Below are 24,952 nucleotides of genomic sequence, written 5' to 3'. Positions count from 1 at the left end.
AAAGCTTTTGATCAAAAGATGAAGATTTTCAGAAAGACCAAATTTGCATAGGTCTTTCAGTGAGCCAAACTTCCAAGCTAATCATATACACATTTTCCACATCTGGGAAACAGCTGTCTGAAGACAAAGTGTGGTCTGTATCCCTTCAAATGGATAAAATTGAGTATCGTGCAGTTACAAAATTCTTTGTAAAAGAAGGTTTAATGACAGACGAAATTCATTCGAAGTTCTTAAAAGTTAATGGGCACTCTTCTCCTTCATTTTTGACAATTAAGAAATGGGCTGCCAAGTTTAAACACGGCCATACCAGCCATGAGTAACAAAAAGTGTAACACCAGAAATCACTGATCAGTGCATGATATGGTATTGGATGACCGACAAGTCAAAGTGCGTGAAATTGCTGAGACTATAGGCATTTCAAAAGAATGTGTAGGATAAATTTTGCATGAAGAATTGCAAAGGAAAAAGCTTTATGCAAGATGGGTACCATGCAGATCAAAAACGCACTTGCATGAAAATCTTTGAACAGTATTTGGAGCATTTCAACAAGAATAAAACTGATTTTGTGGATCGATTTATTACTATGAATTAGACTTGAATTCACAATTACACACCGAAATCCAAACAGCAGTCAAAACAGTGGACAGGAAGCTGGTTGTTCAGTGCCAAAGAAGACAAGGTCATGGCATTGGTGTTTTGGGATACTAAAGGCATTTTGTTAATTATCTTGAGGGTAAAACAATAATGGGGGAATATTATTCCAATCTTTTAACCAGACTAGTCAAAATAATTCGTGAGAAAAGACCAGGGTTTGCAGAAGGAAAAAAATCACCTTTCATCAGGAGGACAATGCACCTACCCACAAAGGTGTTTTGGCAATCGGAAAATTAAGGGATCTGCACTATGAATTGTTGAAACATCCATCCTATTCCCCAGATTTGGCTCCCTCTGACCTCTATCTCTTCCCAAAACTAAAACTCTTCCTCACTGGTCAGCATTTTTTTTTGGAATCAAGAGGTGATTGCAGCTGTAGAGGGGTATTTTTTGCAGATCTTACTGAGAACCATCAGGGATGGGATAATGGTGCTGGAGCATTGCTGGAATAAATGTATTAGTCTTAAGGGAGATTATGTTGAAAAATAAAAATAATTTCGTTTTTTCATTGTTAGTCTGAGAACTTTTCAGATCACCCACGTATATATAATATCTTGGTATACAAATCTGTGTTCAAGTTGGTTTTGCCATTCAGTTTCAGATTTTTATTTATTTATTTATTTTTAAGTTAAGAGTTAAGGCACTTGGAATCAAAAGAGTAATTTATGAATGCAAGTGGCAGGATATGCACAAAAAGAAAGTAAAAATTTCTTTACATGTTTTAAGTTATCCATAATAAAATAAAATTAGTTTAATCCTTTATCCAAGTGTGTGCAAACAAAGTTTGCGCCTGAAAGTATCTTCAGGACTGGGGTAAGGTGGTACAACACCAGGACAACTCGTTGTAAAGGTGGAGCAAGCTACCAACACTCCTATCTCAGTATCTCCTATAATGCAAAACACATCTCCTTGCGATTATGTCTAATGTTATGCATTAAGGGAAGGGCCACTACCCAGACTAGTTTCGACCTTTATTGAGGTCTCTTCAGTGGGAGCCAGGCCCAAGTGGAGATACCAGGCAGAAACATTAGCAGGTCATCTCTACCTATAGGAGTTGCCAAATGGTGTGCCACCCTTTTTTAATAAATTACTCTGGATTTAGAGAAAGATGTTGAAAGTTTATTTTTCACTTGGTTAGAGTATAATAAAATTAGTTTAATCCTTTATCCAAGTGTGTGCAAACGTTAACATTAGACATATCCGCAAGGAGATGTGTTTTGCATTATAGGAGATACTGAGATAGGAGTGTTGGTAGCTTGCACACCATTTGGCAATGCCTATAGGTAGAGATGACCTGCTAATGCTTCTGCCTGGTATCTCCACTTGGGCCTGGCTCCCACTGAAGAGACCTCAATAAAGGTCGAAACTAGTCTGGGTAGTGGCCCTTCCCTTAATGCATAACATTAGACATATCCGCAAGGAGATGTGTTTTGCATTATAGGAGATACTGAGATAGGAGTGTTGGTAGGTTGCTCCACCTTTGCAATGAGTTGCCCTGGTGTTGTACCACCTTACCCCAGTCCTGAAGATACTTTCAAGTGCAAACTTTGTTTGCACACACTTGGATAAAGGATTAAACTAATTCTATTATACTCTAACCAAGTGAAAAATAAACTTTAAGTTATCCAGTTGACAAATTACTTTCCTGTTGCAGTTGGATAACTTAGGGATTACTGTAATTACCACCAATATATGTATATATATATATAGGTGGTAATTACAGTAATGAATTCTGAAAAAAAAAATATTTATATGTGTGTGTGTATATATATATATATATATATCATTCATCAAGCTTAGTTGAATGAATAATATCTCTGCTCAACAAGCCACATGATGAGGATTTGAATCCCACTATGACATTTGACTGACAATTATCTTCAGGTAATAACAGATGGATTTTAGCGTCAGTATGAAACTGAAGCCACAAACCTACTTAGTGAAGGCATGAAGTAACTAAAAAAAATTTTAAATTTGATTTCTAGCAATCTTATAGTCTTCCTGAGGAACCAATATTACAGGTCTACTGCCTACTACTTTTCATAGGTAGGACTGCATAAATAAATTAACTGTGAAATCTTTGTTTTATTTAATTACAAGTGAAATGAATACATTGACTGCCTACTATGACATAACCCATACTTGGCCATCTGTATCAGAGCAGAAACTATGAGTTATTTCATTGTATTTTTCGTACTAAACATTGTTGCCACCAACAACAACATGAAAGCTGGTTGCTGATGCAAGAGTGGGGAAAAGGGATGATTGGCATACAAAATAATTATAGTGAAATGTGGAACGAAATACTTTTAACAGGCAAACTAATGAGATTAGTAACACAACAGATCTGTAAAATAAATACCAAAATTGCAACACCAGAGATGTACTAAAATAATTTCGAAGCTTGCATGCATATAACTCATTCAAAGTTTCAAGACCCATGGAGTAAGGGATGGGGGAGGGCCATTCAGCTTATTAGAAGCAAGTGGCACCAATATCATAGTAACATCAACAGTCGGTTTAACAGACGTATTTTTTTTATATGTGAAGATTAATTTTTTTTTTTTTAGTTTGCAGGGAGATCTCTCGTAGATGGCATATATAAAAGAAGTATTTATTCATATGCCAACTATGAGAAAATTCAAATCTTGTTTCAAAAAACTAAGAGAAATTATTTATTATTAAATGGAAAATACTAATAACATTTTGGCAGTGGTAGCAAGCTTGATAACAGGTTTATGGATTCCAATCATGAGTAAGAGAAATTAGTGCAACAATATCCCCACATTATTATTATTAAGCACATCCATAGCGAAATTGTAAGAACGACGGTATGGCCCTTCACTTGGAAAAGGCCTACGTAAGATTCTTGTCTTGATGAGAAGACTCTTTATATAGATTTTTTCAACTGAAGGTAAGTTAATAGATCTCATACATAGGCAGCAGACAATTCGGCCTTGAGAAAACATGCAAATAATAGTAGATGCAGTTTGGTGTAGTTGGCAGATTAAGTGGTGGAGACAGAGAGCTGTAGAGTAGGTGCCCTCCCTTGATGAGTCTTTAGACTCCTTGGAGGTGTCATATAATAATAATTAAAGAACTGGTTATTCCCTTCATGGACTGAAAAGCCAACCAATAAATCAGTGATAAAAAGAATAAAGCTAGATTGTTTCCTCAAAGCTATGATCATCAAGCAAAAATTGTCATACTTTGGACATATTATGCAAGCAAATGAGAGTCTGGAGATGATGATGCTTGCTAAAGTTGATTGAAGCAAGAAGTGGAAGACTAAGAATTAGATGGGTGGATGGAGTTAATGAAACAACTGGAATGCACGTGGAAATTCAGAAAAATATGGCCAGGTACAGATCTGAATGGAGAACATATATTCTCTTCTTCAATCTGAAGATTGGTAATTATAGCAACACATCACAACATCCTGTCTTGTGACCTCCTTTTTATCTCATCATAACTCTTAGCGCCAGTTAGCATTATTATGTTGTTTATATATGAAATTCTTAGTCTGTCTCGTGGCCTCTTTCCTTCTACAGTCCCCTCCATCATTTCTGTAATCAGTCCCCCATGCCTCAAATGGTGTCCAATTAGGCTTTTTCTTCTCTTATTGATGTGTTTCATTAATGATGGCTCTTCATGAACTATATTTAGAACTTCTTCATTACTTTTCCTTTCTGTCCAACTAATTTTCATCATCTTTCTTCAGCACCAAAGTTCAAATGCCTCCAACTTTTTCATGTCTTGTTTTGTTAGAGTCCAGGCCTCACAACCATACCATATAATGCAATGCTCCATATGTATGTTTTCACTAGCCTTGTTTTGAGCTGGATGCTAAGTCCTTTACTGGTAAAAATGTTTCTTCTGTTATAGAATGTTTTTTTGGCTAGGATTATTTGTGCTTTAATATCTCATTGGTTTCTTCCATCTTCTGTGATAAGACTTCCAAGATATTTAAAAGAGGATACCTATTGTATTAGGTTATTATTTATTTCCAGGTTTATTTTCATTGGATTTGCTTTACTTGTAATTAATAATTTTGTTTTCTTATAATTAATTTTTAGGCTGTACGGTGTGAAGATTTCTACTATCTTTGTTACGGTGGCTTTCAGTTTGTTTTTGTTATCAGCTATAACTGCTATATCATTTGCGAACCATAGCCAGTTAACATCAATTCCATTTATCTTAATTCTTGTTTCTATTAGTTCTTTCAATTTATTTATTGCATCTTCAATGTACAGATTAAACAATATGGGTGAAAGAGAGCACCCCAGTCTTACACCTCTATGTATTTTTGCTATTGCAGTTTTTGTTGTATTGCTGGCTGCTTCTATTAGGGCTTCTTGATGCTTGTAAAGATTAAATATGAACTTCTATCTCTCCAATCTACCTTTATTGTTTTCAGGAGGTGAAACATTTGATTCCAGTCAATACTATCGAGGCTTTCTCCAAGTCAACAAAGACTATCAGAGTATTTTGATTCTTCTCCAATGTTCTTTCAATAACTGTTCTCAGAGCTAGGATTGCTTCTCTTGTGCCCTGCTGTTTCCTGAATCCAAACTGGTCATTGCCAACATATTCTTCAACATTCTTTGTTAGTCATTTTTTGTATAATTTTGAGTAGTATTTTCGAAGCATGTGATATTAAGCTTATTGTTCGATGATTTTCACACTTGTTTGCATATTTACTTTAGGAATGGGTATGAACAGAGCATTGTGTAAAATCTTTGGGGATGATCCCTGTTTCATAAATATTCTTTATGATCTTGAAAAGGTATGACTTAGTTATGTTTCCTGAGTATTCTATTAATTCTGAAGGGATGTTATCAATGCCTGGTGCCTTGTTGGCTGACAATTCATTCTCTATACTCACACAAACACCAAAATATTATATTTTTTTACTAAAGAAAGTTTGTAGTCACAGTGACAATTCAGAAACAATCAGTATCAAAATTATATACTTTTGAAGAGGAAATTCTAACAACCAATTGACACTGGCAGCTAGTTTGCACATTAAGTCAATGGCAGCCAACATATTTATAAAGTGTGTGTATGCGCGGGCACACACACAAAGAAAATATCCACTGAAAAATCAAAATATTTTCTTTCCTTTATATTTTTATTTCTAATAATACTTACTTTTTTACTAATGACTACTCTTGATCCTTGTGGAACATCTAATACTAACTCACGATTTCCAATGTCATCCAAAGACAAAGGCCTTTTCCGTTTGGAACTTTGGGGGCTTAAAAAAAACATTCAGCATCAACAAATGTTTTATTTATTTATTTTTTTTATTGCTAACATTTAAATCAATGTATAATAGAGAAACTAGTAGTATAGTTAATATGCAGATATATGCTTACTCAGTGGAGTATTGATAGGATTGCTGAACACTTTCAGAACAATGATTCAGTGCTATTCACTAATATTTCTTAGTCAACAGCAATTGGAAATCCATACGGAACAGTATTAAAACATTCGCTGCCAACTACGAGTATGCTCGTAGTTGGTATATGAGCCTCACAAGCCAACTACGAATATACTCGTATGTCGATTACTGTGTAGCTAAGAGATTACTTGTACTGACCTTAAGAAGTGAAAGTGCTTGGCGTGCGGTAACACACGTAACGTGTGGTAACTATGCCTGAGGGGTGTGGCAGTGAACGTGTTAACACTCTTCCATATGGAATTATAAGATTCATTATGGGAGATCCATGCCTAAAAGAGTATAATGGTAATTATGAGAGTAAGAATGCAAATAATAATTGTATTACTTGATGAGGTTTCCTAAGACTCACAAAACAACGGTAATGTATTGTTCACAGAGAAATATTATTATTACAGAACAACTCCAATTATAAGATGCATTATGATGGAAAGTCATGTGTAATTGCTAATAACAATTTAATATTGCACTTTAAATTCCTTACTCACTTAGAATGACAAATGCAAAAAGTTGAGTAACCATTTCCATTGCTGAATTTTGAAAACCTTCATGTTGGTATTTTATAAAGTATATGACAAATGATAACATATTAACATAAGGCCTCCTTGAAATCAGAAGACTCATCATTGGAGTTCCCCCCCCCCCCCAAAAAAAAAAACATCATCAAACCATGCCTTAAACCAATTTACAGTTCCTGCATTTTCAGACAAGGCATTCAATTCACTAACCACATTCCATGCAAAGAATCTGCTCTTCACTCTCTTGCTTATCCCTCCTTATATAGCTTCCAGGAATGGCCTCTAATTCTACCATTGCCTCTCTCTCTCTCTACTCTATGAAATTTCTCCTCAACATTGATTGATCTGGTAACAACCCTTCACCAATTTACATGTCTTAGGTTCTCTTCATTATTGCCAAAATCTGTTGTGATGTTTTCACCATTTTAGCCATGTCCATTTCCATGACCATTTCCAGAAATGTCATCTCTTCAATCTCCTTCAAAATGTCTCTATTAATTGTATACTCTGCATCCCATCCTAGCTTACCAAATTTCAAGACCTTAGACTTTGCAACATTAAAGTGATGGCTCCACTCACTTGCTCACACTCATCTACTGAGATCTTCCTGAAAGGCCATAACATCTGATCTGCTCCTCGTAGTTCTTCCCAACATTGAATCATCAATGCCTGTTCCAATATCATTAACATGCAAGTTAAACAATAATGGCCCAAAACCAGACCCCTGCAGCACTCCATCAGTGACTCTCCTCTTTCTTCTGGACAACCCTTCCCACTCGGCCAAGCAGGCCAGCCTCGTTGGCCAAGTGGTTAGCATATTCGTTCTCCAGCCAAAAGGCTGCAGGTTTGAATCTAGCTGTGGGCATGGATGTTTGTGATTGTCTGGGAAAATACTAGTGGTGGTGGGTGGTAGATGCCTTTAATATAGTTGTGGTTTGTTGTAGCTGATGGATTGAGTGGTGGAGACGGAGTTGTAGAGTAGGTGTCCTCCCTCGATGAGTCTTTGGACTCCTTGAAGGTGTCACATAATAATATTTTGCTAGCCTGGTTGACCAAGTGGTTGATGTATCCGATCTCCAGCAAAAAGGCTGTGGGTTCGAATCCTGCCATGGGCATGGATGTTTGCGATTGTCTATGAAAATACTAATGATGGTGGGCAGTAGATTGCGTTGATGTAGATGATGCAGTTTGCTGTAGTTGGTGGATTGAGTGGTAGAGACGGTGAGTTGTAGAGTAGGTGCCCTACCTCAATGAGTCTTTGGACTCCCTGGAGGTGTAACCTAATAATAACAATATCTAATACATAACACACTGTTACTTATCTGACAGTCAATCACCTATCCAACTCACTAATCTCTTATCCAATCTCATCCATTGTAATTTAGTTACCAGTTTGTTGCGTGGCAGTCTAAGAAAGGCCTAAAAATCCAAGTATACCACTGTATATGCATCTCCCTTATCCAGTGAATTCATCATTGTGTTGTATCATATATGCAGGTCACTAAACTAGGACAACCCATTAGTAAAAATATGCTTACCATCACATAGAATACAATACTGTTATTGTCAGACATTTATGAATTCTAGTTCTTGTGAATCTCACTAACCCAGTGGCACACTCATGATTTAATCTTGGGTGTGAGGTGGGGGGGGGGGGATTGAGTTGAGTAGATGATTTGAGAATGCATACTAAGCATCGCATACGACCTATGACTGAGCATCTGCAACGATCGCTAATTCATAAGTAGTACAGAAATAGAAGATACGACACAACATTAATTTAAAAAAAAAAAGAATTTTAATTAGGAAATGATTTTTTTAAAATTTTTCTATTTTTTTTTTTTTTCCCTTTTTCTTTGGGGGGAAGAAGGGCCCCTTGGTTCCCCCTCTGGGTGCACCACTGCTTTAACCACAACCCCCAGACATACAGATTGGCTTATGAGTCTTATCTCGTCTTTTGTGAAGTGAATGATGCAAATTTGATGTTAATTAACATAAAATTTGCTTAATTTCAAATGTATCTCTTGCTCACTCACTATCAGTCCCTCCTCCATCATACCTTCTACATATAAGCTCCTCATGACGTCAGATTCGGGACGATGAAATACCTGAACTATATGCTCTACAGCAGTTATCAATATATCACTGTCATCCAATAATATCAATTCATCCACAGTCATTCTTTCTTCTATTTGCCCTAACTCAACAGGATTTTTCTTGATATGACTGGTTAATTTCTGCTCATAGTGCACTTTTGAGGTCTTTTCTAAATGTGTCAGATTCCTGACCTACTCTTTGTGCTTTTCCACAACTAATTATTACCAATTTTCTTCTTGTGTGGCATTCTTCTAGATTTTATGCTTAATTCTTTCATTCATCTAATTTATTCTTACATTATTTTGCCTTTTCACCTTTGGAATTCATTCAGACAGTGCTTCTTTTAAACATCTCTTTATCGGTGCCAAAGCAGCATTTGTCACCTTTCCATCCAGCTCCTCTTTTCATGCTACAGGTTTTAATTATCACCTATGTTTTTCACAATCACAAGTTGTAGTATCACAAATATCCTGCCTCACTTAGGAAAAAGTTCTCTTATGACTGGCTACAATCTGGCTGATCATTTTACAGTAATTCTCATTTTTGAAAAATCAATATCATTCACCACATTTAATGTTGACTCTCTTTGTACTTTGAACCATCTTTAAAAAATCTATGCTGTTCTCCACATTCAATAAATCGTAAACATACTTGTTTTATGTAGATACTTGTAAAAGACACTAAAGTAAATGGAGAGAGATAAAGTTGCTTTTACTTTGGAGTTCTGGTTAAGGTACTAGACAAATACACAAATGTTCCACAATGTGATACAATTGTATTTGTCAATCCTCTGAGAACACCTTCAACTTTGACAAAATATTGGAAATAATAATAATAATAATTATAATTATTATTATTACAGGCGACTCCAGGGAGTCCTTAGACTCATCGAGAGAGGCCCTAACATCATGTCCACACAACTATTCGACATTCTCACAATATCTATCATACCTTGCCTTGAACTCATTCACTGTCATAGCACCCACAACAGACTCTCGCAGCTTATTCCACTCATTTACCAGACTCATTTACTGGGCACAGTAGTCGAGATGAGGTCTTATCAAGGCTCGGTACAGAGGTACAATAACTTGCTTGTCTCTGCTCGTCAAAGTATTTTTCAACAACCAAGTGAGTTGATGAGATGATTTAGCCACTTTTGCAATGTGCCCCATAAACTTCATCTCCCTATCCACCAACACTCCCAAGTCCCTGGCCTCATCAATCTCTTGGAGTACAGTTCCACCAATGTCGTATACTGTTGCTAATCTTTTCACCCCAAAATGCATAACCCTTACATTTTGTCACATTAAATTGACATCCATTCTCCTTAGTCCAGAAGTCCAATCTATCCAAGTCTTCCTGCAAGATTTTGACATCTGCATTCACTATTGCCCTACCTAACTTTGCATCATCAGCGAACAAATGAACTGTTCCTCTCAGATCCTTCCCTATATCGTTAATGAACAAATTAAACAACAGTGGTCCAAGAAAAGAACCATGCAGCACACCACTAGTCACAGGCTGTCTTTTGGACTCTACTCCTGAATAAACCACTCTTTGATATCTCTCCATCAACCACCCACCTATCCATCTCACCAACCCTATATCCATTCCCATATGTTGTAGTTTACAGATTAGAATTCCATGTGGTATCCTTTCAAATGCCTTAGCCAGGTCCAGTAGTATCACTGTAAACCCATTACCTTTATCCAGTTTAGCCGTCACTGTGTTATAAAACGTGAGCAAGTTACTGAGGCATGATCTACCCATCACAAAGCCATGCTGTCCCCCATACAGTATCTTATTGTCATCAATCCATTCCTGTATTTTTCCCTTGACTACTTTCTCCAAGACCTTGACAACAACTCCTGATATGCTGATCGGTCGGTAATTTGCAACAGTAGTCTTGGATCCTCCTTTATGCAGTGGAACTATTTTCCCCTCTTTTCACACCTTCGGGACGAAACCAGACCCGAGACTCAGATTAAACAACATGGTCAAGGGCACTAATAATTCTTTAGCCGCTTCACGTAAGACCCCTGCCGGTATACCATTCAATCCCACAGATGTATTCACATTAAGGTTCTGTAATAGACTATTCACCTCCACTTCATTCATCACAATTCTCGAATAAACTAATGATCCTTTATTTTTTCAATGTCACCACCTGGATGATATACTCTTGCAAAGTGCTCGCTCAATAATTCCACTATATCGACTGATTCAGTGACCTCCTTACCATCATCATTCCTTAAAATCATTCTGCCATGTACAGTTTTTTTTTGCTTGCAGCATATTGAAAGAGCTGTTTGGGATTCTCTTTAGCTTACATAGCTAGTTTCCTTTCATAATCCGATTTTGCTTTTTTTTTTTTTTTTTTTTTTTTTATACCACACTCACCCTCCTGGGCTGCGCTTTATACTGTTCGTGTGCTGCAGGTCACCTTTCTCTTTAAATTTCCTCCACAGTTGTTTCTTTTTTTGCAGTTCAAACTAAATGGTGTTATTCATCCATTTAACCCCTAATTGTTTTACTCGGACCCTAGGTATACAATCAGCCATAACCTCCTGTAAATGCTCCTTGACCACTTCCCATGGTCTATCGACGTCCAGTCCTTGCAGTTGTACATGCCATGGCACTGATCCAAGCAATCTCCTAAGCTTGTCATACTTGGCAGCAAGGAAATTCCACATATACCCTGTCTTAATTGAAAATTCCACACATTTAGCCACCTCCCAGGTCAAGAACTTATGATCACTCTAACCAATAGGTGGCAACATGGTCATATTCATTACAGTCAAATTCTCAGATGCTATTACCAGGTCAAGAACTCTCAAACCCCTAGTATTTTCCATTACATGCTATCTCAGATAGTTATCCCTTAATAATTGACTAAAATCTATTTCCTTCCTCACACGTGTCCTCACCTCCTTCCAATCAATGTTACCATAGTTGAAATCTCCCATAATAATTATCCTCCTTTCACCCATTTCATCAATTTGTTTATGCATTCTATCTCCACCATCTATTCCATCACCTGGTCTATAGCAGCACCCAACTATATATTATGCTTTGCCAGTCTCAATCTCACACCAAATAGCCTCAAATGAGCTCTTTTCACTATCCTGCAATACAACTTCAATTCTCCTTGGCTGCAGTTCATCAGCTATCATCAATAACACTCCTCCCCCCATTTTATTCTCTCTGTCCCTCCTAAACACACTATAACCTACACATTCTATCCCACTAACTATGTCGTCTTCTGTCAGCCATGTTTCACTAATGCCAATAACCTGTGGCCAGGAAGAGCCAATCAAGGCCAAAAATTTTTCCTTCTTGTTCCTAATACTCCTGGCATTAATATACATGAAATGCAGAGGTCCCTTTGTACTACCCCTATCTTGATGCATTATTCTAACTATCCCATTCTGATTTCTTGTCCTTAGTACTGGCTCGGGTACATTATATACATTCTTACACTCAACTGTCTCACTGATGTCCGCATATCCACTCACCCCCCCCCCCTCCTTGGTAGTTCTAGTTTCCCTGGTTCTGCACATCCATTTTCACTTCATTCAGCAACACTTTTTCCAGTCTCCGCACACCAAATCCATTCAAATGCAGGCCATCCATCTTGTATAAATCCTTTTGGCCATCAAACTCATTCCACACCATACCATCTGCATAATCTGCGCATAAAGTCATTTGTGATTATGACCCTCCTTCTAAACTCCTCTCTGTTGTACCGTGGCAACAGACTCACCATCCTAACTCTGTCACTCTTTTCTTTCACTACCTTTAACAATACTTTAAAGTCCTCTCTCATAAAAAAATTATCTCCTTTCAATTCATTCGTACCCGCCATAACTATCAATTCTTTTACCCTCTGTTTTTGCACTCTAATACTCTCACTTACATCCTTAAATTTCGCACCCGGTAAGTACAATTTAGTTAAACTGCCATCTATCACTCCTCTTAATAACAAGTCACCATTTCCTTCATTTCAGAAACTCTCCCACTCTTACGCTTATTTTTCATTTCAAACACTTGTTTATTTCCGTTAGCCGAGGCACTCTGGAAAGAGTTTTACAGGTGCTCCAACTCTTGCTGAGCATTGTGTATCACTGCGTGCAACCTAGTGATCTCGCTCCCTACAAATAATTCCTTATTTTTTTTCATCATTTAAACCATTTTCTCTCTCTGTATAGTTGCTTTCACTCTCTCTTTGATCACTGCTCTCACTGCCATCTTGTACAACATTGCAATTCCCTATCAAACCACTATTTTCACTCACATTCTGGCTTTCTTCAACCATAGCTATCTCCCGACCTGACACATACTTCAATTCCTCACTTTGCTTACATTTTCTGCACATTCTCCCACCACTATCACTTTCCATCCAAACTCCAGTCTCCTTCAGGAATGCATACATCCCACACACATCACATCACATTTGACAAACTCCCTCACATTACAGTTTTTGAACAAAGGCATCGTATTTTTGGCCGCCATTATCTTACGTCGCATTGGTGGCATGTGCTATTCTAAGAAACGTATCGTTAAAATACTAAGTTAAATAAAACAGAATTCACACCAAAATCACACAGACACAACAAGCTACCAAAAATAAACAATACTGCGTTAAAATTTAAACCAATATTCCAATTCTCACTCAAAATTATACTTAGCTTTCGGGAGCGCTCTGAAAACACTACACACCATGTGTAAATTAAAGGATTTTTATTTTAATATCGATTATACACCATTAATTGTCATATGCTTCTTTACATTACATGCTTCTTTAACACAGGTTCAAAACAAACTAGACTGAAAGTATACAACGCATTAGCCCTACCAGTCCTATTGCATGGAAGTGAAATTTGGACATTAGAACAAAAAGACAAAGATTAATAACAGTTGAAATGAAATTTTTGAAAAAACTGCAAAGTATACTCTATTTGATCACAAAAGAAATGAAGAAATTATAAAAAATTAAACCAGGAATCAGTAATAGAAAAAATAAAAAAAGATAAACATAAATGGATGGAACATGTTGAAAGAATGAAAACAGAAAAATTACCAAAACTAGTTTTAAATTACAAACCATTAGGAAAAGAAAACCAGGACATTCTCTAAAGAGATTCGACAATGATTTCTAAGGCAAGAACAGGCGCTAGGCCTAAATCCTTGAAAAGCATGATGATGATGATGATGAATAACCTTGATGTCAGTAAGGTGATATGATTTGATGACATATCACCACTTGTCTCAAGGGAATATTCCAGGGAAGTGGCATTGACATGCCTGTTTAATAAGAGTTTTACAACAGCACAGATTCCAAGGGAGTGGAAAGAAGGTAAAATTGTTCCACTGCATGAAGGTGGTGATAAGGTTGTGGCTATAAATTATAGGCCCATCTATATATATGGAGTTCTGGTTAAGGTACTAGAGCGGTTGGTGAGAAGTAGGACATGGAAATGGATTAATACCAGCAGTTTTCTCTGTGATTATCAGCATGGGTTTGTTAAAAGGGAGACCTTGTTTTAATAACTTATGTATTATAATAAGGTGACACATGTCTTGGACAAGGAAGATGCATATACAGTTGTATACTTAGATTTTGCAAAAGCTTTGATAGACTGCCACACGTCAGTCTGTTAAATATACTGAAACAGATGGAATTGGATAACAGACTTCTGAGTTGGATCAATGACTAGCTGTCAGATATGTATTAGAAAGTTGTATATGGGGGATGCTGTATCCCAAAAGAGGATGGTCGTTAGTGGTATGCCACAGGGGTTAGTTTTTCAATGTTGTTCAATATGTATTAATGCTATTGGGATGGGTTTAACTGGTGATGTGCAGCTGTTTGAAGATTATGCAAAATTGCAAAAAGCAGTGCAGAGTCAATCAGATGTTGTGCCCTTACAGGAGGATCTCAATACATTGCATGAATGGGGCAGGTAAGTTAGTTAGATGTTTCAAAGTGTAAGGTTTTGAAAATTTGATAAGCAATAGTAGGATGCAGTGTACACCTTTAGTGGGGAAACTTTGAAGGGAGTGGAGCTCACGAGAGATCTGGGAGTGGAGGTGGACAAGGACCTGAATTTCAGGAGCCACATTGCACAAGTTGTGAAGATGTCACATTGGATAATGGCAATCATGCAGAGAATGCTGATATGCAGAAATGTTAGAGTCCAGTGACAATTCACAAAGGTAGTCAGCGGTCTTTGGAATGTGAAGTATGAAGACAGATTGAGAGAATTTAAATTGCAAATCCTTGTGAATAGGAGGAGGACAGGGAGGATATGACTGAGACATATAAACTAGTCAGGGGTTGTTATCAGGTTGACATGGAAGAGATTTTTATAGAATGGGAGAGAGAGGGATAAAACAAAAGGCCATCGCTGGAAACTGTTTAAGGAGGGTTTGAGCATAGGAGTGAGGAGCAGGTTCTTTACATGGAAAGTGGATGGTGAGTGGAATGCATTATCTTAGCAGTGGCGTAGCTAAGGGGGGGGGGGATGGGGTGGTCTGCCACCGGCAGCACTTTGCATTTAAGAAATCTTGATGCTGTCTATAGAACAACAACCGAGTGATGAAATAGACTTCGACAATGTCATTGAAGATTTTGCTAACGGAAAAGCAAGAAAAATAACATTTTAGAATGTTGGAATTAAAGTTTTACTTCAAAAATAAACATAGTGTTTTAATTTATTTCCTTATACATCGTTTTGACTTTTTGTAGTATTTTTGGTGTGTATTGGGAGGGGCAGCAAACTCAGGGACCATCCAGGGCAGCAAAATCTCTTAGTGTATTGTGAATATAGACACATTGAATCAGTTTAAGGGACTGTTGAATGAGCTTTGTGTGTAATAGTGTGTACCTCTCATGATGAATCTCTGACTCCATGGAGGGCAGATGTTAATAATAATAAGTACAAAGCCTAAATAGTATGATTTCAGTGTCTTCTGTGAAGTATCCATATTTTTTGTATACTACCTGTAATATATCTTAGGTAGTTAAATGAGTTCGGCTGTTCAAAAATGTTGTTGTGTATTACTATATTAGTTCTTATTGGATCTTGTCCGTTAAAAACCATCGTTTTTGATTTTTATGTTGATATTATCATGACATAATCTTTGGCTATTTCATTTAAATTTAAAATATCTTTATGTAAGTTACCTTCAGAATTTGTAATTATTATCTGATCATCAGCAAAAAGAAGAATGTACCTTGATGGAAATTTTTATTCCATTTTATTATAATTTTAGTTGCTAGTGTTGTGGAAGAAGTGGCAGTGTGGTAAGAAGGCTCCAGTTTGAGATAAGAGCTTGGAATAATTAATTGTAAATAAGTGTGTGTTTATGAGATGCTGTAAAAATTGTGCGTTTATGATATTATTAGTGTGTGGGCTTTTTTATTTAAGTTTGCTTATGGATTTGTTAAAATTAGAGCTTAGTAAATAACTGGCAAAGGAAAGATGGTGGCTTTGTCCGTGCAGGAATTTAAGTTTGATTTCTGTCATTTTGTGAAATGTGAGGTGTGCTATATGTATTCATTTGATTGTTGTTGTTGTCGAGTCCATTGAAGAGCTTCTAGATATGACCGCGAATCTGTACAACTGCTTTGGCAATCTGTTGAACTTTGTTGGAGTAGAGCTTTTCTTTAGTGTTATTGTAAATTTTTTGTACAGCAGCAACAATTACTGGACAAGAATAGATATGGGCAGGTGTGTTAGTTCAACTCCTGGACAGTTCTTGCATGCTTTGTAGCTCCTACTACTGTCTGGCTGAATTTTCATGCCTTTAAAATGTTCCGTCCTAAGTCTGGTGATGATTGTAGTTATTTCTCTATTTTCATTAATTTCACTGATTTTGTTCTTCTTCTTGAATGTTTGTTTTACTAATTTTATTTTGGCAACAGAGTTAGCATCAGTTAGTGACAGTGGGTGTCTTGCTTCTTTGGCTAGTCTGCCTGCTCTTTCATTACCTTCAATATTTACATGGGCTGGTATCCATTGCAGTGTACAGTTCTTATTTTTCAATTTTAGTGTTGTTAGATGTTCATGAATTGTGTGAATGAAACCTATTGAGTTTTGTTTTTCCATTTTTTAATGGTTCAAGTGCAGATTTTGATTTCACTGTAGATGGTTATTCCTTCTGTAATGTTTATTACTGGATTAGAGAGATAGAACTTGAGAGCTGTTTGTATGGCTGTCAATTCACAAGTGAAGTTTGCAGCTATTTTGCCTGCTGTGGTTTTGATTTGCATTTCCTTGCTTCCAGATAGAGTTAGAAAAATCCCTGAACCTCCTTGGTTGAGTGCTTCATCAGATGATCCATCAGTGTAGGCAATGCCATGGTTTAGATTATTTAAGTGATGTGTAGTTCTTCATGTTGGAGGCTTAATGGATTTTTTACAACACTCGAAAAGAATTAAAATAGAATTTAATACTTCCTATATTTCGTCCAAGTCACTAGGACATCTACGGGGATTACAAAAACAATTAATGTAATATATACACAAATAACAAACAATACTAAGCCCAACCATGTGGGTGACACTAAAGTCCTATCTAGGTAGAGTGCCCTCTAAGGGCAGTAGTAGGTAGCCTGGAATGTAAGGTGGGACCTCTGGTGATGAGTGTTTCCCAAATCTTCGGAAGTTTAATGCAACCGTGTTTATTGAGATTTGGTTGGTTTTTGAGAGCTGCTGCTGCTTCTAAGAAAAGTCTCTCTTTCTTGAATTTGCTGTGGTGGAACATGGTGGTTTTCTTCCATGATACTCTGTGGGTGGTGTCCAAAACATGGTCAGCCAAGCCTGAATGGCCATAGTTGTGTTTGAAGATGTAAGACTTGTGTTCCTCTAGAAGGATGGATGCTGATCTGCCTGTCTGTCCAAAGTACGCCAGCTTACAGGAACTTTATACTTTTTTATACTTAATTGTTCTTTATACTCTTCATGAAACTGATCATTACCATTATTCATCTTGTACTGCCTCCAAAGAACCTTGTTTTGGCCTTTGGAATACATTCACACATCGATACTGTTATGTTTCTTTGTCCGTTCCCAAGCAGCATTTATTTCCTGATTGCTCCAAGCTGTCTCCTAAGCTTGTCATAATCACCAGCTGTATAATTCCACATATCCATTCCTCACAGAAGTCTACCTATGATTAGCCACAACCCAGGTGATCACTTCATGATTACTCTCAACCAACTGGAGGAATGTGTGAAACCTCACTCACAATTACATTCTCTGATGAATGATCAGATCTACACATGCCCTCCATTACATGCTGCCTGAGATAGTTATCTCTCAAGAAATTCATTTTCCTTATTCCCTAAAGCTATTTCTTCATTCCAATCTATACCACCATAATTAAAATCGCCCATAATAATTACTCTTTCTTTGGTCATTCAAACGAGTTGTTCATACATTTCTTCATCACCCCTCTCCAATTCCCTAACCTATAGCAACATCCAACTAAATATGTCACCCTGTCAACTTCCATGTTATACCACACTGCCCTCATAACTAGTACCAGTATTTCCCTCTTTCATGTTGATATTACATGGACTTAATTCTCCTGCTATCATCAGCAGCACTCCTCCCCTCTCTTGCCCTTTCTATTCTCATGAAAAACACTGTATTCTTCAATTTCTATTCCCATTACGATATCATCTTCATTGAAACATTTCACTTATTCCAATGAATTTAGGACGAATAAACTCAATGACTGAAACCATTTCATTCCCCTTATTTCTCATACTTTTAGCATTTGCAAACAAACACAGCAATTCATTTTTATGTGTATAGCCAGTTCTATCCCAGACACTGGCTTGTGATTTCCCCACCATACCTGACCTTGCCCAATCACCTTTATCACCACTTACCACACATATATCTGCTCAGTGTAAACCTATCTACCAATATCGCAATATACTCCATCTCTATACACACATTCTCTGCTAATTTCAACATCCACACTCCCTATGCAATGTCTCCTTTTCCATGCAGGCACCCCCGTTTCCCTGTTCCTCTTGTATTCCAGTTCTCTCTTCTTCTTTCGCACTACCGTCCTTTCCACTCACAAGCACTTCTGTATCTTCAATACCATGATAATAACTAATAATCAGAATAAGCCATAAAAATATAAAAAACTGGAATTAAAAAACATACTATACCTAAGGAATGTTCCAGTAAATACTATATAAATGAAATTTTCATAAAACAGTTGATTTCCTTCTCCAAAAGTGTCCATATTATATGTAGCACTAGAACCACCTGGTGCAACACATGTAATAAAAGGAGGTAGTGTAGGCTCATCCCAGGCATATGGAACTGAAATCAAAATGAAGCCAAAAATAATTCACATTAATTTATTAAAAAGGTTATGAATATAACAAATTATTTCACTTATGTAATATTACTTGATGCATAATTTTCAACCACCTTTCCTGTTCATTAAAACTAAAACTATAATGGGTAAAATTAAGCAGAAGGTCATAATAATAAAAGGAATGCACATTCTTTTTATATGTGCAATGCTGGCAAGCATGAAGAGAGCTCAATTCGTAAAATCTTAAAATCGAAAGGAAAAAAAAGTTCTTCTGCTGATTGCCATAAAGTCACAAGACTCATTGCAGGAGGTCAATATGAAGTCTGTTGTATGGTGTAAATGGGCCATTATATCAAGCATCATATAGGGTATATTTGAATTGAAAGTCGGTAATTAGAATTGAAGGAGGTAAAAGAATATGGTTTGATGTTTAATGAGGTGCGAGACAAGATTGCACATTATCTCCACTGTCATTAATTATTTGTATAGATAGCATTATGAAGGAAAATGGCAAGCATTAAACCAATATCAAAAATTGGAGACGTTAATCTCAGTTCTATTTTATTCAGATGATGTCATATGCCTAAACAGAATAACTACTGTAGTAAATTTTGGTAATCAAGAATGAAAAGACAGTGAAAATTGGCAAAAACACTAAAACCTTTACGTGAATCCTGAATGGAGAACCAATGGAACAAATAAAACATTTCAGTCATTTAGGCATAATTTTAGTGAATATGGTAGATTCAATATGGCAATAGACAATATACACTATCTGACAGACATCCCTGTTATTTGAAGTTATGCAACATTCCAGGTTTGTTAATAACATAAAAAATAGGTATACAGATAATGGGAAGCATATTTCATTGTTGCAGTTGAATACAGGTAGTATGGCAACACAACATGAACTCCGTGACATCAAGAGAGCTGTCACATTGGTGATAGCCCATGATGACACAAAAAAAGATTTTATTAACATGGCATGATACTTTTAAATTCATCTTTATACAAGCTATAATTTGTCTTCCCTGTCCTACTGAAGAAACTGAAGAGTCAAGCATCAAAGATAATAGGTGCCGTGGATTTTTTTGGCAATCCTTTAGGCTTTGTATATGATGTGTCTGATAGTTTATCTGAGTTGATTAATGAAGGCAATGTTGGAGTACTAATCAAAAATGTAGCCCATGGTTTGTCAGACTCAGCAACAAAAGCAAGTGCTTTTATGTTCATAATATACACTATCTACCAATAATTGTCTGGACACCCCTATTATTTGAAGTTATGAAATATTCCAGGTTTGTTAATAATATAAAACCAGTGTACCAATATTATGAAGCAGTATTTTATCATAGCAGTTGAATACAGGTGGTATGGCAATACAATATGAACTCAGTGACTTCGAGAGGTGTTCATCATGGGTTGTCACTCAAATGGAGCATCCAAAATCAAAGTAAGTGATGTGATCAACAAAAGGAGATGTTCTGCCATCACCAGTGCAGAAAAACAGTGAGGGTGGCCGGCAAAAAAATGACTAACAGGGAAAGGAGGGTGTTAAAATGGGTGGTAAAAACTAGATACAACTGGCACAGACCAACGGTGATCAATTCCAAAGCACCAGTAACACCATGGTGAGCACTAATACTTTATGAAAAGAACTCCATTTACTGGATTTCCATGAAAGAGCAGCAGCACACAAGCTGAACATCACAACAACGAACAAGGTGGCTCGTCTGGCCTGGTGCAAAGAGCATGCGAACCTGACAAATGACCAGTGGAAAACAGTTCTCTGAAGCGATTAATCAAGGTTCACCTGTTTTCAGTCTGATGGCAGGGTGTGGAAAATGCTTATTACCATAGTGTGTTGTCCCCACAGTAAAGTTTGGTGGTGGTGAAGGAGTAATGGTGTGAGGTGCATTCAGCTGGTTTGGAATGGGACCACTGGTTGTTGTCTGTGGTTTCATGAAAGCAGCTCAGTATTGAGATTCTGGATAATCACATGCTGTCCACACTGTGGAGTTTTTATGGAATGGATTCATGTTACTATCAAGATGACAATGCCCCATGCTACAAGCTGCAGTTGTTATGGAATGGTATGAAGAGATGGGTGTTAAACGACTACCCTGACCTGAACACAGTCCTGATTTCAACTCCATCAAACACTTGTGGGTTGAATTGAAGCAGTGATCAGGATCCAGAGTAGCATGTCCTTGATCTGTCACTGAACTCAGTGCTGCTTTGATGGAGGAATGGAGAGAAATTTCACATGATGTCTGCAGCACATTGGTGGAAAGCCTCCTTCAAAGGGTACAGAAGGTGAGTGAAGCTGAAGGTGGACATATCTGATATTAGGGTTCACCTGCTGGTATCAATTGTAAACTGCTAAAGTGTCTTTACAATTATTGGTAGATAGTGTTAGCAAGGCTGGTATAGAAATCAACTGAATATATTTATATGGAATAAGAAAGATATTAGTCAAAACAGTAACCTAGCTGCATACATGACAGTGTTCAGATTAATTTTACATATTAATCTGAGAGATGGGTTACAAATAAAACACTTGATCAAAGACTTAAGACCACAGATATGAGAGTTCTCAGAAATATTAGGGGAGTAAACAGATGGCAAAATCATAATTATAAGAATTATCAGAGGATATTAGGAAGAAACGATATTTTTATCATTCACAGCTAGTCTCAGCTAGTATGGTCACTTTAACAGAATTGGAGTAGAAAGATCAGCAAAGTAAAACAAGTTTTTTTTTTTGGCAAGAAAAGACCTAGAGAAAGATCAAAATCTAGCTGGACTGATACAGTAAGAAGTACATTAGAAGACAGAAATATAAGGTATGTTAATAATAAAGTCCTGAAAGATAAAATATTAATGTTGAGGAAAACTGTTGACAGACAGTCAAGAATAATATCAACCTTTTTGTGTTGTGCTATTATAATATCCTGTACATTACATGTGAATGTATATAAGGAATTTGATGATGTCAATGATTATAAATTAAGAAACTATGATCTTTGCTGTCATTAAGTAAGAATTAGTTTTTTATGGCATAAATGTGATTTTTATATAGTGAAAATAATGTAAAATATATTTGTAAAACTTGGAATAATTTACTGCAAACAACTGATGGGAAAGAAAGTAGTGGAAGAGTCAAATTACAAAAATAAGCCAGTTTTTAAAAGCAGCTACATCAATAGCCCAATACCATTTTATTTCTTTCTCTAAACAGCAAAATCAAGTAACATAATTCAAACCCTCCCACGCAAAGATTTTTCTGTTAAAACTTCAAGCCAGCAGAAAATTATACAAAAAGTAGTTAGTTATAATTCCATTTGTATGGTTGAGGGGGGGGGGGGAGATACAATTGGAATGGTTAAAAATGAGCAAAGATTTTGAATAAGTCTATGTAGAATATATTTCAAACATTTTCACCACATATATTTACAGTGACTAATAACTAGATATTTTTAATGAAGTCAGCATCCTACAGAAAATTCAGAAACTCCTGTTGCAAGTTTAAGCTAAAGGTGAATGCAATGAGATTCTGCAGACATATTACTGGATATAAAGTTTTGTAAATTATTATTATTACTGTACATGACACCTTAAAGGAGTCCAAAGACTCATCAAGGGAGGGGCACCTAATCTACAGCTCTCTGTCTTCACCACTTAATCCACCAACTACAGCAAACTGCAACTACCATCATCATACACACCAATGCCATCTACTGCTCACAAATTATGACTAGTATATTTTTTGTCTGTAAATTTACAATCAGAATCAATTAATGAACTTTAACAACCTTTATTATAACTAAAAATGGAACAACTCTGATCAAAACTATATATGAGGGTAGCCTGAAAAGTTCTCGGCCTAACAATTAAAAAACAAATTAATAATTTCAAAATAATTTTTATTTTTCAACACACTCTCCATTAAGACTAATACATTTATTCCAGCGATGCTCCAGCACCATTAGCCCGTCCCTGTCGTGGTTCTCAGTAAGATCTGCAAAATACCCTTCTACAGCTGCAATAACCTCTTGATTAGAAGAAAAACGCAGACCAGCAAGGAAGAGTTTTAGTTTTAGGAAGAGATAGAAGTCAGAGGGAGAGCCAAATGTGGGGAATATGAATTGGTGGATGTTCCACTAATTCATAGTGCAGATCCCTTAATTTTCCCATTGCCAAAACACCTTTGCAGGCAGGTGAATTGTCCCGATGAAAGATGACTTTTTTTCTTCTGCAAACAGGGTCTTTTCACACGAATTTTTTTGTCTAGTCTGGTTAAAAGTTCGGAATAATATTCCCCGGTTATTGTTATACTCTTTTCAAGATAATTAATAAACAAAATGCCTTAAGCATCCCCAAACATCAATGTCATGACCTTTCCTGCTGATGGAACCGACTTTGTCTTCTTAGGCACTGAACAACCAGCTTCTGTCCACTGTTTTGATTCTGGTGTAATGGTGAATCCAAGTCTCATCCATAGTAATAAACTGATGCACAAAATCAGTTTTATTCTTGTTAAAACGCTCCAAGCACTATTCAGAGATTTTCATGCGAGTGCATTTTTGATCTGCTGTGAGCAAGCATGGCACTCCATCTTGTGCAAAGCATTTTCATTTGCAATTCTTCACGCAAAATATATCCTACACATTCTTTTGAAATGCCTATAGTCTCAGCAATTTCACACACTTTGACTCGTAGGTCATCCAATACCATGTCTTGCACTTGATCAATGATTTCTGGTGTTGCTACACTTTCTGGACGTCCTTCACGTGGGTCATCTTCAAGGCTGGTACTGCCAAGTTTAAACTCTGCAGCCCATTTCTTAATTGTCAAAAATGAAGGAGAAGAGTGCCCATAAACTTTTATGAACTTCAAATGAATTTCTTTGTTAAACCTTCTTTTATAAATAATTTTATAACTGCACGATACTCAATTTTATCCATTTCAAGGGATACAGACAACAATTTTGCTTCAGAAAAAACTATTATATATATAAAAAACTATTTGATAGAATCACTTGCAATTTCACATGGATGCTTATGACAGATGTACCAAGTTAGAAAAAAAAATCTCACCGATAGTGTTGCCATCTATGGTCGAGGCTGAGAACTTTTCAGACCACCCTCGTAATGGAATTTTGCAAGGAAAGCAAAATCAGTAAATGTTATTAGAAAACCTATTATTTATAAATATTATTATTATGGGCTACTCCATAGAGTCCTTAGACTCATCAAGGGAGGTCCTAAACATCAAGCCAAGCTTCACGCAGTATCTATGATACTTTGCTTTAAACTCATTCACAGACATAGTACCCACAACAGACTCTGGCAACCTATTACACTCATTCACCGCTCTCCAAGCAAAATCTTTAGTTCTAACATCCTTGATAACTACACTCTTGCTCAATTTCCAAGTATGGCCCCTAGTTCACCCACCAGACTTGTTCTGAAAAATTTCCTCTGTATTAATCTTTTAAAAATCCTTCAGGAATTATTATGTCTCAAACATATCTTTTTCTGCCTGTCAACCAATTTCTGTAACCCACAAATCTTCAACCTGATCTTGTAAGTTTCATTCCATAACCTTCTACCATCTTGGTCACTTGCCTATGAATCCTGTCCACCACTTCATTTCCGAGAAACCCAGGTAACCAGATGTGCAAACAGTAGTCAAGATAACATTACCAAGGCTCGATAAAGTATGGGTATTGTTCAGTAACCAAGTAATCTGATGGGTTACTTTAGCTATGTGCCCTCTATGCCCATGTGCTGCAATTTATTGATTAGAATTCCATGCGGTATCCTGTCAAAGGTTTTTTGCAAAATCTAGCAGAATCACTGAAAACCTATCAC

General features: G+C 36.6%; 1 protein-coding gene across 1 annotated transcript in view; it reads right to left on the bottom strand.

The window, feature by feature from the left end:
• Positions 1-24,952, bottom strand: part of Vps13D (vacuolar protein sorting 13D) — a 1,260,195-nt gene that overhangs the window by 251,496 nt on the left and 983,747 nt on the right. The window contains exons 64-65 of the mRNA XM_090393926.1: positions 18,922-19,078; positions 5,806-5,911 (exon numbers count right to left, since the gene is read on the bottom strand). Of these exons, the coding sequence (XP_090250052.1) occupies positions 5,806-5,911; positions 18,922-19,078 (263 nt within the window). The remainder of the gene's footprint in view (positions 1-5,805; positions 5,912-18,921; positions 19,079-24,952) is intronic.

The sequence above is a fragment of the Typopeltis vanoorti genome, chromosome 6, assembly GCF_054136105.1.
Source record: "Typopeltis vanoorti isolate ZY-2024b chromosome 6, IOZ_Tvanoo_1.0, whole genome shotgun sequence".
NCBI lineage: Eukaryota > Metazoa > Arthropoda > Arachnida > Uropygi > Thelyphonidae > Typopeltis > Typopeltis vanoorti.
The sequence above is the reverse complement of the archived record's forward strand: the minus strand, read 5'-3'. Positions and strand labels throughout refer to the sequence as shown.